The 20,037-nt window shown below is 48.8% G+C and overlaps 1 protein-coding gene across 1 annotated transcript in view; it reads right to left on the bottom strand.

Moving 5' to 3' along the window:
* The window catches only part of PTPRT (protein tyrosine phosphatase receptor type T), a 795,219-nt gene that overhangs the window by 45,288 nt on the left and 729,894 nt on the right, over nucleotides 1–20,037 (bottom strand). The window contains exons 21-25 of the mRNA XM_047852741.1: nucleotides 15,827–15,903; nucleotides 7,056–7,092; nucleotides 5,660–5,757; nucleotides 3,094–3,153; nucleotides 2,253–2,369 (exon numbers count right to left, since the gene is read on the bottom strand). Coding sequence (XP_047708697.1) covers nucleotides 2,253–2,369; nucleotides 3,094–3,153; nucleotides 5,660–5,757; nucleotides 7,056–7,092; nucleotides 15,827–15,903 — 389 coding nt within the window. The remainder of the gene's footprint in view (nucleotides 1–2,252; nucleotides 2,370–3,093; nucleotides 3,154–5,659; nucleotides 5,758–7,055; nucleotides 7,093–15,826; nucleotides 15,904–20,037) is intronic.

Here is a 20,037-nt window from a genome sequence, read left to right as displayed (position 1 = left end):
TGCCCCATCCCGCCTCCTCCTTCTCTTCTCTTCTCCTCAGAACAAGGGCACCCAAAGCTCTGCCTCAGGCTCGGCTCCCAGAAACCCAGACTAAGATGGGGTGAGACTAGAAGCAGAGAGGCCCCAGGAGGCTGGGGTAGGAGTCCAGGTGGGAGTGAACAAAGGCCCAGGCGAGGGCCCTGATGGATGAGCTCAAGTAGGAGAAAACAGCTTCAGGAATACTCAGTTTTTCATTCCATGCTCAGAGTCACCTCAGCTCGGGGAAGCCCTTGTTCGAGACCTCACTACCTCCACTGCGGTTATGTATCGGGGCCCTCTCTCCCAGTTGGGATTGTGCTCTCTTCAAGGGCAGATGCTGCTTCCTGTTTATTATTTCTGGCTCCCGGGCTTGGCTCAAGAACCAACTGTGAGCTAATGACCCAGATAGTTTGCTGAGCACCTGTGTACGGTTCTCCAAAGCCTCCCTGCTCAGGTGTGGGACCCAGGATGGGCCACTATGTCCCCACTGCTCATCTCACTCTCCACACTAACTGCTTATGTGCCAGGTGAGATGGGAGCCCCATCCAAGGACCTTTTTTGTGGCTTGTGTCCCCAGGACTCTCCACTGCAGGAGTGCTGACTGCGAGTGACTCCCCTTTTCTGGAGCGGTGCCCTCAGCCAACAAGAGCCAACTTGTGCTGGAGGTGACCTCTCAGTGGCTGGTCTACAGTCAGAGGGCAGACTGAGGCAAGGGGGCAAACTCTCTGGTGCAGGTCATGCTCTGGAAGCCCCCTGGAGCAGGCCTGGGCTAGACTTTGCGGAAGACTCTCTTGCCCAGGTCCTTCTCCTTCCCTCTCCCGCTTTCTGCCCTCTATTACAAGTTTCTCTTGAGAGTGGTCCCAGGGTGCACTATATGTACCTGAATCCTTGTCTTAGGCTCTGCTTCTAAGGAACCTGACCTAAGGCCACATCAATGCACCTGTTGTCTTCCTCCTCGTCAAGAAGAAGGGCCCTTCTCTCCTGGCTCTTCACCTGAGCCTACAGATGTAGGCTCCAAGCACGGGGCTTGGAGAGGGAACGGCCAGGAGGAGCATGTCCTGTACTCAACCACGTGTGCAGGCACCATACCGTGCATGTGCCTGCTTCGGTCCTCAAAAGTACTTGCACAAACCTCAACAGTACAGCTTTCACAGCAGTGAATGCCCAATGCTTCTGCATCCTCGGGTCTGGGGCCACCTGGTCCAGTAGTACAGGTGCTTTCAGAAAATGGCGTGTTGGAGTAGTGGAGGCACAGCGAGCCTCAGTCAAGGGCTGAGGTGGGAACGTGGTTCGGCCGGCTTATGGCCGGGCAACTCTGGACAGCTGATGTACGTGCACTGTGCCTAATTTTTGTCACCTCTAAAATGGGGGTAATAACAGTACCTCCATGAAGAGGTTGTTGGGAGGATTAAATGAGTTCATGTATACAAAGCACCGAGAAAAGCACCTGCTTTAGTAATTGCTCAATAAATGTTAGCTAGCATTATGAGACCAATTAAATTACTAATCTAATAATTATTTGGAATCTCATTCTTTTTTTTTTCATTTTAAGCTTTTCTCATTTTTTTTTTTTTTTTTATGAAATCTCATTCTTGCTTACTTGCACCCTAGCCTCGTTTCAATACCTAGACCAGCATCTCTCAACCCTGACCTCACCGACATTTGTGGTTGGGGGCTGGGGTGTCTTATGCATTGCAGGATGTTAGCGTCCTTGGCCTCCACCCATAGACGCCAGCAGCACCCCTCCTTCCTCAGGTTTGATAGCTAAAAATGTCCCTAGACATGGTCAAACGTCCCCTGTGGGACAAAATCACCACCAGTTGAGAACCACAGGCCTAGAACATGTTGAAATCCTCTTTCCCCTCAACTCTGCATGTTTCCTTCTCTCTGCCTAGCAGAGTATTCCTCCTGTTCTTCCCTCAGCTGGCTCCTTCTCATCCTTCATTATCTGCCTCAATACCTCCTCCTCTAGGAAGCCCTCTCTCACCACATCATCTTCCTGTCTCCACTCATGGCATGTTTTTTTTTTTTTTCCCATGGCTTTTGTCACCATATGGCATTAGTCCATTTACTTGTCTGTTGAATTCTGTTTGTCTCTCCTGCTAGAGGGGGGCATCTTCTGGAATGGGATTCACATCCAACCTGATTGCTGATTCGTCCCTGGTGCCAAACACAGGATGGGCACAGAGCAGACCCTTGCTCAGTGCATGCCCAGAATGAACAAACAAGCTTACCTTCTGGACTGTGAAGGTACGTATGACGTATTCTGCCAGGGGTTCTGTTTCAATCAGGGTGACTTTAATGTCTCCGTAGACCTCCGTGTCGTCCGGCCAGTATCGCACACACTTGACCTGTGAGAAAAGACAGAGACAAGGACGAATGAGTGGGTGGCTGAGTACGAGCAGCCGCCTCGTCTGGCCTTCCTGTTCAGATAAACCCAAGGGCGATTTGGGTGGAATTTCGGTCGAAGGGGTTCTCAGCTGGCCAGGGACTGGCAAACCGCACAGGGCCACGCTCTCTCCCCAAGGAACTGGAGCCGTTAGGGATAATGGTGGTACCTTCTTTTGCAGAGCTCCTTAAAATCTCCAAGTCCATCATCACCCTAAGTGATCGAATAGATCAAGGTGAGGTAGGCAGGTGGCGTTACCCCGTTTACAGATGAGAATAACGCTCGAGTATGGAGGTCTGGTGACTCTTCTGGGGTCACTTGGCCAGTTTCCTAGCTCTGGCTGAGCCCTCTCTGTGCGAGGTCAGGCTGGGGCAGCTGGGCAGTGTCAGCAGAGCAGAGATGAGAATAAAAGGTGGGCAACAGCAAGGGAGTGGAAGCAGAAGTGGTCGGGAGAGGGACATTACTATTAAGAGGTGGAAATTGGGGGCTGGAAGGAGAAAGGCTCTCATTTGGGAAAAGTATGGAAGGTGCTGGGCTCAGAGGGAGGACTCTGTGACCACTCTGTGCCCGGGCGGTGGGTGCAGGTGCTACAGACAAGCCAGTCCCACATCCTGACTCTGCGTCACACTCCGCGGGAGGAAGAAGAGATCATCATTGCTTTCCCCTAAAAAGAACAAAAGCATTACCATTCCGGGGGACGCCGCGCGGCCTACAGTGGCATTTCCCACAGTGTGTTCCGCTGGGCGCTAATAGGTGTTAGGTAAAACACAAGAAACAAAAAACAAACAAAAAAAAGGTTTTGTGGTCAAATGAGTTTGGGAAATGCTGGATTAAACAAAGTTAAACAGGCCGCTCTGCTACCAGACTCCTCAGCTCATCGAATGTGCTAACGCTACTGTATTTTCGACTCTCCAAGAGGGGCAAAGAGTGCACAGCATTTCCCAAACGTATTTAACCATGGAACCCTCTTCTCACTAGACATCCTGCAGGCTAGCATCCCGTGGAACCCACTTAGGGAAATGCTGGTACAGTGCAACAGGCTTTGGAGGCAAATGGATGCGTTGCTTGGTGCTAACGTTCAGTAGCTGTGTAGCTTCCAGAAAGTGCCGAAATCTGAGGCTCAACTTCTTATTAATAATGACAGCTAGGGGCGCCAGGGTGGCTCTGAGAGTTAAGCGTCTGACTCTTGCTTTCGGCTCAGGCCACGATCTCACGGTTCGTGAGCTGGAGTCCCGAGTCAGGCTCTGCCCTGTCAGCGCACAGCCTGCTGGGGATTCTCTCTCTCTCTGCCCCTCCCCAACTCGTGCTTTCTCTCTCTCTCCAAATAAATAAATAAACTTAAAAAAATGATAGCTAACACTTATTGACAACTTACTGTTTCTCACTGCTTACTAAGTGTTCTATGAATTCCTTCCATGTGTTATTTTAATAGCTTATCATTACAACCTCATACAGATATTATTATTACCCCATTTTACAGATGAGGAATAAGAAGCACTGAGAGGCTAAAAAAGTGTCCAATGTCAGTAACGGATGGAGCCAGGATGCAAAGCTAGGCCATCTGAATAATTACCAGAAACACCACCTGGGGCAGTTGTTGGGACTCCAAATGAAGTAATACACAGTAAGCATCTGGCACAGGGCTTGGCTCTTAGGAGTTTTGTCAAGAGAGTACTCCCCTGTTCCCTCCCCAAATCCAAATAAGACTCATGATCTGTCCATCAAGGGAGTCTGTCTCCAATATGGGATATGTTATAGAACAGACTGGAGTTTACCTCTGAATTCTTAAATCCTAGTTTTTTGTTTTTTTTTGTTTTTTTGTCCACAGCAGTTCCTCCCCCAGGCCTGGGTCCCTGGGGAGCAGTCATGAGTGGAGGGGCTTCGATACTAGCATGAGAGTCAAGAGTCAGTGGTCCTGGCAGGGCTCTGGCTAGGGGACTCCAGGGTAGTCACTCCACCCCTTTGGGCCTGTTTCCTCATCTGTAAAATTGGGGAAAGGACTAGGTAAGAGTGGGCTCGAGGATAAAGTCCCTCCTGGCCCTAGAGTTCTATGAGGCCGCGAGAGGTCCATAGCCTGGATTATGACAACAGCCCAGATTCTCTCTTTCCCGTTATCTTGGAGGCCAGGACTCTATTTTAATGGGTTATCTGGTTTTTGCCGAAACAAAAACTTACCTGCCCACTCTTCAGTTAGTTCATATGGTAAGTGGAGAGGCCCTCTTCATTCTAGGGTCTGTGCACCTTGCCTTTAAACCCAGCAGCCCGCCCACCCACATGCCACAGTTTACCAAGTTGGCAAAAGCAAGCTGGGGAATAACAGTCCCATTTCCAAGCCCTAGGAGTAGCTAAGGATGACGTAGGAGAGAGTCAAGATAGAGCAGAGTGGGAGACCGAGGCCTGAACCCTGAGGAATATCCAGGTTTAGAGGTAAGGGAGCAAAGGGTCGAATGCTCTGAGAGGCTGAGGTCAATGAGAAGAAAGTGGCTGTTCGTCCACATGAAGGATGCTGGTGATATTGACGGTGTCACTATGGGTGGGATGGAGGGAGGAGTTACGCTGGATGGGGGAGAAGAGAACGGGAGTGGAGAAGCAGAGTCTGTGTGTGTCTTTAGAGTCTGGCATAAAAGTACGGACAAGAGAATCCTTTTTGTTTGCCTGCTTTATATTTTTCAGGGGGAAGGTACTCAGGATGTTTTACGTTCAGGGGAATGATCTAGCAATGAGAAAAAGAGCTACTTTTCAAGTGAGCAGAGAAATGAAAAAAATATTGAATAGAATCTGTGATTTAAGGCACTGGGATTGCCTTTGAAAGGGCAAGAGTCACTTCCTCCTTGGTATGAGGCGGAACCATTAGAAACAGCAGATATTCTACCATTTGGGGTCAACAAAAATGGCCATTTTTTATGGATCCCCCTGATGAGAGAGGGGGAAGAATGAGAAGGTGGTTGTAGATGCGGGTAGGATTGTGGCTTTGCGTTGTGAAGATGAGAGTTCACGTCTGATGGCTTTAGTTTCCTCAAAGTGCATGAGATGACATCATCAACGGGGTGAGGGTGGAGAGAGGGATGATTTGAAGGGAAAGGCCAGTCCTCGAATGGGAAGCAGGAGTGAGGATGTCTCCCATGCAGGTTGCCGTGGGGCGAACTGTTGAACACTGTTGAGTGGGGGCACTTGGCACAAGGCCCAGAGCAGAGGAATGTTTGGAGGGCAGCACTAGCATCCTCTGTCCAGGTGGCTGCGGGAGGGGCTTACCCGGCCCACTTCCACGAGGTTTGTGACCATGACGATGCTGGCCGAGTTCTCCTGCCAGATCATTCTCCAAAAGTCCTTGACGGTCTCCTGCATTGGACCTGCCGACAGAGAAGGTGACAGGGTCAAGGAAGCAGCCAAGTGGCCGTCCCTCCTGCGTGGTCAGTCAAGGCTCGGCAGAGGTAAGCAAGAGCAAGGCCAGATGATCCTTGCTGGGACACCCAAGTCATCGAGACCAGGGCCAGAGTATGGGAAAGAAAAGCAGCTTTCCAACCAAGCAGAGCATGGACTATAGCATCCGCTGGACACGTCGACAGCTTCTTCTCTTCCCTCTACTCTCCCGCAGCCCCCATGTGTCCTGCACCCATTGCCCTTCCCTGGAGATGATTTTCTCGCTCAGAATTGGGCTCTAGAAGCTCAGTGAGAGACAGGGAGGAAATTGGGGTTGCAGGGAAGGGAGGAGAGACAGAGAGCTGCTGGGAGCCAGACGCTCACGGCACAAACAGAAGAGGCCCGATTGTGAGCTTGACAAACACAGGGAGCATTCGTCTGCAGCCCAAACAGCAGGGACGGAAAGAAACAGACAAGGCAAGAGAGATAGCATCTGAGAGTCCAAAGCAATTTCCTTGGAAATTTCTCTTTCAATGTCCTGGGCCTTCATCGCTTTCACAATTACTAAAGTAACACATGTGTTTTGTATCAAAATCCTAATAGCATTTTTCTGTATATGTATACACTTTTCTGTGTATGTACCCTTATTTCTATGTATGTATTTGCTATAATAAGCATCATCATTATATGCATTTTTGCACTCTCTTAAAAATTCTGACCAAGCATGAAATGCATTCACTGCATAATTTTCTAGAATATTGAAGTATCACACTTTATTTAACTCATCTACCAATGGTTGGGCATTTAAGACTTTTCACTTTTTTGCTATTGAAGATAATGCTGTGAAGAGTATCTTTATATATATCCCTGTCCGTATATGTAATTATCTACAGGATTTCCTCCCCCAACGGTTGGGGAGATAGGATCATTTTTAAGCCTCTGATGATGTACAGCCACGTTGTTTTCTACTTCCGTCTTCTAGGCATATACTCATCAAAGAGATAAGGCAGCATCAACTCCAGTTCCGGATGGTGGATCCTGAAGCCGATGCTTCTGGTCTGCCCTGCCTGACCGCTGCCTAGTGACATCTCCTTCATCTCTCGCTCATGTCCCTCCCCTAGAGCTGAACTTGGCACCTCTTTCCTTCACAAAAAACACAAATGGACGCTCCCAGGGACCCCTGGAGGCTCTCCAGCCCTACTCCTCTGCAGCTTCTTTGCTGGCAGACGCCCATCCCTCTCTTACAGTGAAGGGCGAGGACCCTTTCAAGGAAGAGGAGAGTACTTACCCTGAGTTGCAATGTAGTGCCGAGGTCGATGGTATCCCTGGACAACAGGACAGAAGCACAGTGAGGGCCTGCAGTCAAAGCTTGCAAACACCCTAATAGTAATAGTTCTCCTTTCCAAGACATGGTTTCCTCATAGGCAAAGTGGGAATAGCGTTAGATGTTTCCCAGAGAAGTGGCAAAGATTAAATCAGGTAATGCATGTAAAGAGCTTATTAAATCACTCAATTTATAATAGTTACTTGTGAGGGGCCCATATAGGCTTGCCCTGGAAGCAAGAACTGGGTGGACATTACTTATGCCCATGCACCCAGAAAGAGGTGGAGAAGGAATTTCGGGGTTTCTGGGGGGACATAAACCACCAAAAAGTCTTTCCTGAGCCATAACTGTGTGCAGAACACTGTATGAGTCCCTGTAGGCCACCCCCCAGAAGAAAGCCATTGAGTTGCCATTCAACTCAATTCAAGAGGCCATTCAAGCCTCTTGAATTAGTAACAATTAGAAAAAAAAATCGGTAAGAACGCCACAATGTGACCGTCTCTGTGCCACATGGCTGGGCTTGGGATTGGAAGTCCCACTCACCAGGGAGGGCCCCGTGCAGGTGTGACCCAGAGGCTGATAAAGCCACTTTCTGTTTCAGAGTCTAGTTCCTGATATTCCTGTCCATCTCAGAGTGTCCGAATAGGCCTTGCCATGCACGCTCTAGTGTGGGGTTACTCTGTGCCCCATAACCCTAATCATTGGGGAAGAGGTTGAAGATAACCTTCTCTTTGGCCTGGATATGGCCATACTGGAGGATCCCCTTTCTAATGCCAGAGAGGAATTATATCCTTCTGGGTAGAGTTTAAGTTTGGGGACAAAGATTTGCATTTAGTCCATAACACTGAATGTAATTAGTATTTAGTGAATGAACACACGAGTGAATGAGTGGATGGATGGATGGATAAAATTTCAAAATACAGATGCCAATTATGGAGCCTGCTGGTGGAGACATTATTATTGACAGTCCTGAAATCCCCTTTCCTTTATGGTTAACTATCTCAAAAGAAAACAAGCCCTAAAGTTTGATGAATATCTAGTTTCTCTTAAATGTTGGTGATCAGTCTTTCTTCCCTGCCGGGGTGGATGGGCTGCCTCCTCTTTCTCAGGAAATGAGCCAGAATTGCCACCTGTATGGCTTATGGTGAAACAGATGTGCTATCTCTGAAGTTCTGGATCCACTTTCTGATTCGAAGACTAGTTTTTGGGTCCCCTATATATTCCTCCACCTCAATCTTCCACCTGCTCCATAAATATTCAGTAGGTACCTTTTAACTGCTGGGCATACTCTAGAGATGCCGGAGTTCACTGTCAGCACCAACCCAGGCCACTGTCATGGCCTGAGCTATTATTGGGTTAACCACAGTGACTAGGAATCAATGGCCCCACCTAAGCTCTGTTTGAGCAGTCCTGTCTTTTTAGTGAGTTGTCAGCTTCTCGAGGACAAACACTGCCTCCTAAGTTTTAAACATATTTTCCATAGAGCCTAGTACAGTGTGAGACTCGGAGCAAGTGTCCAAGAACAAGTTGCTGAGAGGTCAGCTAAATACATTAAGGTAGGAAGAAGTTATGTGCACACACTCTGGACCCTGTTGCCTGGTTTTGAATCCCGGCCCTGACCCTTAAGAGCTGTGTGGTGGTCTGGGGCAAGTACTTAACCTCCCTGTGCCTCAATTGATTTTCTGCTGTTAAATGCGGGATTGCTGTTAGGGTTATATGACACTTACTGTGTCCCAGGCACTATCCTAAGATTTAACATATAGGACTTTATATTATTTTACTGGTTATCTGGAAAACATTTATTGGGTGCCTACCACGACTAAGAGTCTGTGTTGGCCACTTGGGAGATGGTGAGATCAGCAGCCCTTCCCTCCTCATTGCTCTGCCTGTTAATGTAAAACAGAGCTCTTCTCTGACACATGGGAAGTAGGAAGGAGGTGAGAGGTACCAGGAGGTAACTCTTCCTTCAAGTCAAAATGGACAAGGTTTCCTAGGCTCTAGGAGTTTTCTTGAGTAGGTCTGGGAACACAAAACAGTCCCCTAGAGTGTGGGAGGATGCGGTTTCTCATGCCCACTCCCCCACACCCTGCCATCATCTCTCCTAATTACAGCCCTCGTCTTCCCTGACCTGGGCCATAGCTCCGGCCTCTTGTTGGCCTCCCTGCATCCAGTCTGGTCCCATAGCTCATCTGCTTCCTGCCAGAACGAAGTCTCCAGTGCACATCTGATTGTTATTTCCCCCACCAAACAGCCTACCGTGGCCCCCCATTGTCTGCACAGTAATGTCCAAATGCCTCAGCTCAGGACTGCCAATCCATTTCCAGCCTCACTGCCAGCTGTCCCTCTGCACGCCCTCTTGTGTTCCCTAAGTCCCAGCCTCCCCGCGCTACCCCTCAGATGAGACCTCCCTCCTCCTGAGCAGTCCCACAGGCTTCTGCAGATGCCCAATGAGCATACTCACAACGTGAGCTGCAATACGATCTTTGTATTTTTCTCCTCGTGGGCCACAGCACGTGACACTCAGCTGGGTGCCGTTTTTAGCAAAGGCTGGCTGGTGGCATACATGCATGAATAGGTCACTGGGGTGAGGTTGGGGCACCTTAATGGTATCGCCACTCCATCCCTCCAGGAGCTTTCCTGTTCCGAATGCTCTTCCCCTGGCTCACTGGCTGTCTTTCTCTTCTTCAGAAACAGCAGTCGTGTTTCCATCTAGAGGCCTTTGCACTGGCCATTCCCTGTGCCTGCTACATGTGTCCCCCATTAACTCAGCGGTTTGCTCTCTCCCTCCATCTGGGCTACTGCTCTGTTACCCGTCACTTCTACAGAGAGCCTCCCCTGACCACCCTGCCAGCCCCTTTCAAGTTTCTGTGGTTTACTTTCCTTTGCACTTGTCACCAAATGGCACAGTGTTCTTTGTTTATGTACATGCTCACTGTTTCCCCAGTGGAATGGGAGGGCCAGCAGGGCAGGGCTGTATCCAGCTTGCTCATGGCTGTGTCCCCAGCACAGAGAAGTCTGCCTGGGCCACCAGCCTTGATACACATGTATCAAATTCACGCACACTGCAGGTGAGTAAAAAGGCCCTCTGGTCTCTAAGACCCTAGACAGTCCCCAAAGAGAAAACATTCTAACCACGAGACTCCTCAACAATGGAGATAAAAGGAACCGTATTGCTTAACTGGGGTCTTTGCTGGAGATTTGCCAGGAACTGGGACAGGAAACTTCCTAACCTTAAATGAACTCTGAGTTCACCGAAGTCCCACCTACACAGCAGAGACCCACTGCCGACCGGCCCCGGCTGCCTCCATCCGTCTGTGAGCAACGGGAAAGAGGCTTGCATCCAAAACACATTTATCTCACTCTGGACTCATGCATCTGTTACTTACTGGGGACCCAGATACGATATTTATTTCCAGGCTGGTAATTTATAACAGATTCAAGTGGCCAATACATTCTCGGGCGTGCAAACAAACCCGCCGGCGGGATGGTTCAGATGGTAGCAGAACCATGGCCTCTGGAGGCACCGACAGGGCTGGCCCCATCTAGCTCATTATCCAAATGGAGTTGTTTTAATGGATCGTCAAGATCCAATTGTGGATAAATGATTCTAGCATGGGCAGTTAGCTCTTCTGAGAGCCAGGATGATTTCAACTGGGCTGGAGACCAGGGCAAAAGGGTGAGGACCTAGAGAGCTGTCTAGGGTGTTTCTGGCTGGGAATCTCCAAAGAGACTAAGGCAGTTTAAGTTTGCTGCAGTACATAGTAGGTTCACAATTAATGCGCTTCCCCACCCGTCACTCCACCCTATATTGGTGACAGCGTGCTAGGAGGGGCTTGTGCTTGGTGTCTTCTCTGTCCCTCCAGGTTTCTACTTTTCCCTTCCATGCTCTGCCGTGTGCCATGGGATGCTGACCCATATGGACCACATCATGGGCTTCTGTGGCCTCCAGCTTCCAGTTGTGTTCAGCAAATGGGGGTCAGAAGCAGGGACTCAGAGACTGTGGGGAGGTTGGGTGTATGTTCTAGGTCTGCCCGCATCAGGCCACTGAGGTTAGCACTGACTCTCTGTCAGAGGCTACTACTCCTAGCCTGGGAATACTGCACCCCACCCTGTTGGTTTCCCTTAATCCTGCCCCCACCCTTGTTGAACTCTCCTCAGTTGAGTGAGCCTCTGTTTCCTAATGGGAGACTGAGAGGTACATCAGTTATCACATCCTGCTGGGGTAGCATTATTATCCCACTTTACAGATATGAGAACAAGTAAATAATTCACCCAGATCATAAGGCTGGTAAGCAGGACTGAATAAACCCAACAAGGGCTGAATTCATGACTTTGGTCTCACGAACCTTTGACTCTAACAAGTGATACTGACTCTAACCAATGAGATCCAGCAGAGGCCAGTGTCATATATTAAGACAGCATCTAGCAGAGGCTGTTTGGCCTGTGTGCACAATGTAGTACTTCTAGGGAGGGAAAGGGTGGTGGGGTGTCCTTAGTGTGCAGAGAACTGGATTCTAGCTATGTAACCTTGAGCAAGAATCTTAAGCCCAATCCCTGGCTTCTTATCCTCAAAGGCTTGCAGAATGCATTGTAACGATGGAAGCTGGTAGGCATGGGGGGGGGGGGGGGCGCGTCCTCAGTGTCGATGTTGGAGATCCACCTGCATCGTCAGCAATTTCATTTGTTGCCTGTAACACACCGGAGTGCATCTTGGCTCTGACTATGGCAAGATGCTCGTGCAACTTTGGATCGAGTGTCTATCTAGGGAAGTAAGTTTTGCTGGTGGCTACCACTTAGATGACAAACACCAGATACTTAGGCAACTTAGGCCGGCACACCTCATGTGGGCCACGGCCATCAGTGTTGCCACAAGCACTCAGCTGGAGACAAGGTCAAAAGGAAACTGGAAGGAACTAGTTCAGTCTGGTTAACTACATGCTAACTGAATCCCTACTGGGTGCTGGATGTGAGGTGCTGTCTGGGAGTGGATGGGGAGGGGCAGGAGGAAAGGCCCTGGGTTTGGAGTTATTCCAGTCTGGTTCCTAAGTTTGGTTCTGCTGCCGACCAGCTGCATGGCCTTAGTCAAGCTTCACAACCTCTTTAAACCTCAGCTTCCCTTTCTGAAAAGTGGGGAGGATTACTTGGAGGGCCACTGAGGGGTCTCCATAAACCGACTCCTTTAAAACCCTCCACCCATCACAGGGTGCAAAGAGGACTCATTTAGAGCCACTGGCTGTTGTCATTATAACTGTTATAACTGAAGCCAGCAGAACATGGTAGGGGAGTCACCCCAGATTCAGACTCATGCTCTCTCCCCCTCCACATCCTAGCAGTGTGAACCTAGATAAGTTACATAACTAATTGACAGCCTCAGCTAACCCATCTGGAAATGGGTAGCAATGGCATTTACTTCAGGAGAATGTGGTACTAGTTAAGGTAATGCTGATACAAAAGAGGTGATGTGAGGTTACAATCAATCCTTCTTGCCTGTCGGACTCTTACTCATTGGCTAAGGCGGCACTGTGTCACCTCCTCCAGGAAGGCTTCCTCGACTACCCACCTCTATACCTGAAGGCTTTGGTTTTCCTTTATGTTCCCATAGGCCCTGCTCTGAGGGTCTCTTTTCTTACCTGAGTCCCTCACCAGACCTGAGTCTCTTTTCAGGTCTGGGTTTCTAGCACACAGTGGAGGGCCTGCTCAGTGTTTGTGAAATGAATACTAGATGCATGAGGGAGAGGCCGGAGGTGTGAGGGGTGGATATTCCGAGTGCTTTCTCCAGGCTCAAGACAGATTACTCTGAACTGGCCATCTCCTTGTGAACTTTCCTGGGAGGGCCACAGGGACAGAGACTGTGTCTACCTTGACCTCCACTGAAACTCCAGCCCCTGTTCCTGACCACGTGTAGGCCCTTTGTAAGCCAGGGTCCAGGCAGGGACTAGAATCCACTGTGGGTGTTTCAGACACGGGGAATTCGGTATGGGGAGCTGGGGACCTATCAGTGTTAGAGGAGCTGGGATGCTAACCAGGGGACAGAGGGACTCCCAGAGGGAGGCTGTGACAGCCCCTGGAACTAGTGGGTGATGGAGACACAGAAGCGGCCGGACCCTGGAGCAGAGGAGTTGCCAGGCAGAGGCGGGAACTCCAGTGGGTCTGCCTGGGAGAAGCTGGCGCCACAGCTGGGATGCGGCCACTGCCAGAGTCAGCACCCAGGGAGGTGAGAGAGGAGGAAAATTACACCAGCCTTCCCCTTCCAATCTCCCATCAATGCCTTCCTTGTAGGCATCAGCTTGCTCTCCCTCCTGCCGCACACACACACACGCATACACACATGCACATACTCTCACACACACACACACTCTCATATACACACACACTCTCACATATAGTCTCACACACTCTCACATACATATATGCACTCACATGCACACAGTCTCACATACATACACACACACTCTCATATACACACACACACTCACATACACACACACTCTCACATACACACTCACACACACTCTCACACACACATATATATATATATATATGCACTCACATGCACACAGTCTCACATACGTATACACTCATACACACATGAACACACTCTCACACACACACTCTCATATACACACACACACTCACATACAGTCTCACACACTCACACTCTCACATACACACACACACTCTCACATACATATATGCACTCATATGCACACAGTCTCACATACATACACACACTCTCATATACACACACACACTCACAGTCTCACACACTCACATACACACTCACACTCACATACACACAGATACATGCACACACACTCTCACATACACACACACTCTCACATACACACACACTCTCACATACAGTCTCACACACTCTAACATACACACACACACTCTCATATACACACTCACACACACTCTCACATATATATAAGCACTCACATGCACACACTCTCACACTCATGCTCTCACATACATATATGCACTCACATGCACAGTCTCACATACATACACACACACACTCACATACAGTCTCACACACTCTTACACACACACACACACTCACATACACACAGATACATGCACACACACTCTCACATACCTACACACTCATACACACACACACTCTCACACACACACTCTCACACACACACGCTCTCACATACAGTCTCACACACACACACTCTCACATACACACTCACACACACTCTCACATATATATACGCACTCACATGCACACACTCTCACACTCATACTCTCACATACATATATGCACTCACATGCACAGTCTCACATACACACACATACTCTCACATACCTACACACTCATACACACATACACACGCACTTTCACATACACACTCTCATATACATACAGTCACACACACACTCCAATACACACACGCTCTCAACATGCTTTCACATTCACACTCACACACCCACATTCTCACATACATACAACCACCCTCACACACACACTCATATAAGCAATGCAAAGGAGAACGGGGAAGGATAAGAAAGAGATCTGAGAACAAACAGACAAATGACTACCGTAAGGCTCGGCTCAATAAATATTTGTTGAATCAATGAATCATCTGGATGAGCCTAGATTATGGGGAGTTTAAAAGCATACCACTGCACTTCACAGCTTGTCTGTAAAAGCACTTGGGCATCGGAGGCACCGAGGTGGATCTCTGAGCCATTCGTCAAGGCTCCCGGGCTCCTAGCGGACGGAGGTCCTGAGCAGGCTGTCTTACACTGGTTATAACAGCATGTCCGTCTGGCCCTTGTGGCCATGCTCCCCCTTCACAAAGTCTCTCAGTTCCATGGTGAAGCAGCCCCTTTCCTAACGGTGTTTGAATCCCAGACTCTCCTCCCTCAGAGCTATCTTACCCTTGGTGACAGAGAAATCATCCCTAGGCTCAGCTCTGAACTGGTCACCTCCATGATAGAGAACTTTCAGTAGCCCTCTCTTGTCTATAGAACCAAGTCCGGCTTTCTAAGTCTGATGGTAAACCACCAATGATCTAGCTAGCTCCAGCCTTACTGTCCGCTATTCCCGTGATGTAGCCTCAGCTCCCCTCAGCCTCAGCTGCACACACCCTCTGCTTCCAGCTGCGACATTTTGGCTTGTGCTTTTCTAACCAGAGGCCCATTTTCCCTCTTTAATTTTAAATTCTTCCCATGCTTGAAGTTTGGTTCACATCACATCTTGCATTCCTGATGGAAGAAGAGATTTTTTTTCCCCGTCCTCTGAATCCCTGCAGCATTTTATCTGAACATATGACACTTACCACTTTCCGTTTGCCCTGGAATTATTGATGTGCATAGCTTATCTTCCTGCTCAGGTTTTAAAGGGTAGAGACCATGGCACTTTTAGCTTTATGGTTCCCAGAGCATCTGGCACACAGCAGGCGCTTTTAAATTTGTGGTGCATAAATGGCTATACCTTCAAATGAATGAATGAATGGACAAACAGACACACATACAAATGAATTAATGGGTGAATGAACAAGATGGGCAGCTGTCCTGGGACCCCACAGAGTAGGCTACTCCAGCCATCCTGAAAGAGGATGCGATTTTAGATGGATCATCAACTTGGGTTATGCTAATTGCATCTGGACATGTTCTGGGAGGGCCACTTTGTGGGGGAGCGTCTGGGGGACAGCCATCCATCTTGAGCCTGCTGTAACCGGCCCCAGAGCCCAGCCGCCCAGCCCCATGAAGACTCTCACATCAATGTAGTTGGCGTTGATGTAGTCAGAATGCGGGTCTCCATCCAGCACCAGCAGCCTCACTCGGGAATGGTCATCTGCAGAGAGAGAGAGAGAGAGAGAGAGAGAGAGAGAGAGAGAGAGCGAGCAGAAAACAAGGGGGTGGGTGGTAAGAGGCCTGCCGGTGAGGGGCCCGCACTACCCTCCTGAAGAGCTGCCATGTATCAGCAATAGGGGCATCATACTGCTTTCTTACTCTCTCATTTGACCCCTGGTCCCACCTGCAGTTATTATACCCATTTACAGATGAGGCAGTTGAGGCTCAGGGAGATCACCGTGCCTTAAAAAGCACTACGTGCGCCTTCTCTTTGTTTCCGCCTGTCCTTCTGGTTCTGTCATTACCTATCTGGGTGAGTCACCTGCTCCTTTAAGTCTCAGTGATTTTGTCATTAATAGGGAGGTAGAAATACCTTCTTCATAGGACAGTGCAAGAGAGATCAAAACACTCAGGAAGTGAGAAGTGTTGGATCTGGACTAACATGCTCCGCTTTCCTGCTTTGCTGAAAAATGGCAACTTTACCTATTTTCCACATGTGCACAAATGCTGTTGTTTTGCCTCTTGGGGTATTGGTGCAAGTAAATTGTTGGCCACATACTGTTACCAATACAATCATTCAAGTGAAGATGGCTTACATCATTATAAGAGAGATCATCAATAACCAAAAGTCATGTTACAGAGAATACCCTTTCAAACCCAATCCAGGCATAAACAAGATTTGCAAGGTTTAGTCAATGGCATGCTTATTTCAAATAACATCAAATAAAAACTATGAAAAAACCCCTTGTACGGAAGAATCAGGCTAATCCTTTACAATTAACTAAAGTGCACTCTGCCATGCTAAGAGACACACAAAAACGAAACACCCTGGTTGGGTCTGGTTGGAGGAGGGGCTCAGCTTGCTGTCCAGGTGACTGTGTGCCCACCACTGTAAGTCACTGCATCCACGGTCCAGTCTAGGCCAGGGTTCCCAGCCAGTGGGTTGGAGTGCTCCCCACAAGCGTCCCCGGGGTCAGGGAGTGGGGTCAGCTTGTCCTGCTAAGACTCATGAAGCACTTTGCAGTTTTCATGCACATCTACTGCTACTAACCAGAAGCCCCTGAGAACAGGGACACTATTGCTCTGTTCCCTGTTCCATCCTCTGTGCCTTCAGAGCTCCACAAATCCTTGGTGAGCATACGAGTGGATCACTTCATGATCCTGTGAGACAAGCAGTGTAGCCCTCGCTACAAATGAGGAAACTGAGGCTCGGGACGACTGACTAGCCACATGGTCCATGGATGGTGGAACTTGAGCATGGGGTTCTCCTAACTCTGAGCTCAGACACTCCTGCTTCCGAAGCGGAGGTCTAAGCAGGGTTTTGGAAACTGCTTCAAGCGCACATGGCAGAGAGAATTAATGCCAGACAAGGGGTCACCTGGTGATGGAAGAGCTGACAGGGCAAATAGAGGCGGTGGTAACTCAGAGATCGGCACCAGCAAGGAGACACTGCCTCCCTAGGGATGGCGGCACGGAGAGAGGAGGCGAGGTTATCCGAGCTGGGGGCTACAGCCCCACCATGGAAGCTAGAGCCCGTGGGCCTCTCTGGAGGGGGCGGGGAGCTGGAGAAAAAGAGGAGCCTCACTCGCTGCTATAGGAGGTGTCTGCGATTGGGACAGAGGAGAAGAAGTACTCCGGCTTCTTCCTTTCCCTGCCTTCCAGTCTCTCACCAGTGCACGGCCTTGGTCAAACCCAGCTGGAGGCCAGCTGGCAAAGAGACTGAGAAATGAAGCCTGCAGGGGTTGAACAGGAGAAGGCCAGGAATGGGTCCTAGGATGGACAAACAGGCCCGGGAATGGACAGGACATTACTTCATATCCATTAATTAAATAATTAAAAATTATTAATTGAGCATGTGTCATTTGCCAGGCACTATGATAGACACAGAGATATACCAGATGCCACTTTTCTTACTCATCATGGGCAAGAGTTTCGGTGGAAGCAGCTAGAGGAAACAGGGGGGAGGTCTAACTCATCCCTTTGCTGGGGGGAGTGGGGTATAAAGTGCACCTTTATGGAGTTCATGCAGGTATCAGACTCTACACAAGTGATCTCACTCAACCCTTAATTCCTCAACGTAGCTCTGTAGATTACTACAGTAAGGCCATAATGATATGGTATTTTTTTCCTTCCCACTTCACGGATGAAGAAACAGGGGCTCAAAGAGGTTAAGTAAGTTGCCAATGTTATACAGCCCGTGAGTGGCAAAGCTGGGATTCTAGCTCAGGTCCCTCTCACCCTGAACCCGAGCTCTACCCGCACAAGGTGCTGTCCCTGGACTTCTGCTCCTGAAGTCTGTGCAAATGGCCGGTCCCAGCTCCTGCAGCATTCTAGCCCCTGGAAGTGGGGCTTCCAGGGGGACCCCCTGCTCCGGCAAGGACTCAGGAAAGGCCCAGCACCCGAGTCCCAGCTGGGGCTGGTAAGCCCTGTTACCAGTGGTTACAGAAACTGTAAGCCTTGGGGTGCCTGGGTGGCTCAGTCAGTTAAGCATCTGACTTCAGCTCAGGTCATGATCTCATAGTTTGTGAATTTGAACCTCACATTGGGCTTGCTGCTGTCAGCACAGAGCCTGCTTTGGCTCATTTGTCCCTCCCACTCCACCTCTCTGCCCCTCCCCCACTGGTTCTCTCTCTTCCTCTCTAAACAAACAAACAAACAAACAAACAAACTTAAAAAGAAACTGTAAGCCCTAAAAAAGTAAAAACACACATTGTGTTTTCACTCATTGGTCTCACTAATGACTTATTGATTCAAACATCTCCTTTATTTATTGAGTTATGACTGCCCCTGGGGTCTATAGCACTGGAAACAGAAATTCTGGTTTAAAACGTTGAGAAGAATTTTCTTAACCTAAAATGAAACTTAAAACCTGAAGGCAAAAACGATTTAAAAAATCAAAAAGAAACAAAATTTCAGTTATATATTCTCAAAGGTGAAAGGGGCCTCTATGCACCAGATGACGGTATTTGTCAATTTCTTCTCTTCATTCACTCACGAAGAACCTACTACGTACAGGCTGGCTGGCCTAAGGGAGTGCCACCAAAGTGATACACATGCTTAAGAAATCTGTCAGTGTGGTTCGGGAAGCAGACTGTACACAGAAGTAGAGCTTCAAAGTCTAGAAAGTGGAGACGGGAGGGCTTTGTGAAATACTATGTGAATTAAAAGTGGGTAAGGCTTGGGGTGCCTGGGTGGCTCAGCCGGCTGAGTGTCTGAGTCTTAAGTTCAGCTCAGGTCATGATCTCACGGTTATCCAACTATAACATCTGGCTCTATGCTGACAGTACAGAGCCTGCTTGGGATTCTCTCTCCCTCTCTGCCCCTCCCCCGCTCATGCACACACACACACACACACACACACACACACACACACACACACACTCTCTCTCTCTCTCTCTCTCTCTCTCTCTCTCTCTCTCAGATTAAAAAAGAGAAGTGGTCAAGCCTTGACCAGTGGACAATGAGAAAGAATCTTTTCATCAGAGGGAACAGCAAGAGTGAAGGCAGTACTCTTGAAAAAGCAAGCACTCAGGGAGGCTGAAAACCGCTTCCTGTCTTGTGGACACAGTGTGAGGAGACTAGCAACAGGAGAAGAGAGAGAGGAGGCAGGCAGGGGTTAGGTTACAGAGGGCTCTCCATGCCGTATAAAGGTACTCAGACACAAGTACCCATGCTGGGCTCTGCAAGGCATCCAAATACAGGGTAGCTCTATTTTCTGAGTCTACAAAAGGCCATTTTATTATGAAAGGACAAAAATTCGTTCCCGCATGTGCTAACCTGTGGCAAGTGGGATACACTGACGATGTGAGGTATGGAGCTGAGGGTCAGATCTGGGTTCACATCTTAGCCCTACCACTTAGTAAGTCAATTGATCTCTCTTAGCTTGGGTTCCTTAGCAAAGTAGAATCAATACTGTATAGCTCATGGAGTGCAGGGAGGATTACACGAGAAAATGCAGGCATGAAAAGTGTGACGGAATGAAGAGAATGAAAAGACAAGCCATGGACTGGGAGAAAATATTTGCACAAGACATATCAGATAAAGGATTCGTATCCACAATATACAAAGAACTCTCAAATTCAACAAGAAAATAACGTGTTAAAAGTTGGGCAAAAGATCTGAACAGACACCCCAG

Source organism: Prionailurus viverrinus, chromosome A3 (genome assembly GCF_022837055.1).
Source record: "Prionailurus viverrinus isolate Anna chromosome A3, UM_Priviv_1.0, whole genome shotgun sequence".
Lineage (NCBI taxonomy): Eukaryota > Metazoa > Chordata > Mammalia > Carnivora > Felidae > Prionailurus > Prionailurus viverrinus.
The sequence above is the reverse complement of the archived record's forward strand: the minus strand, read 5'-3'. Positions and strand labels throughout refer to the sequence as shown.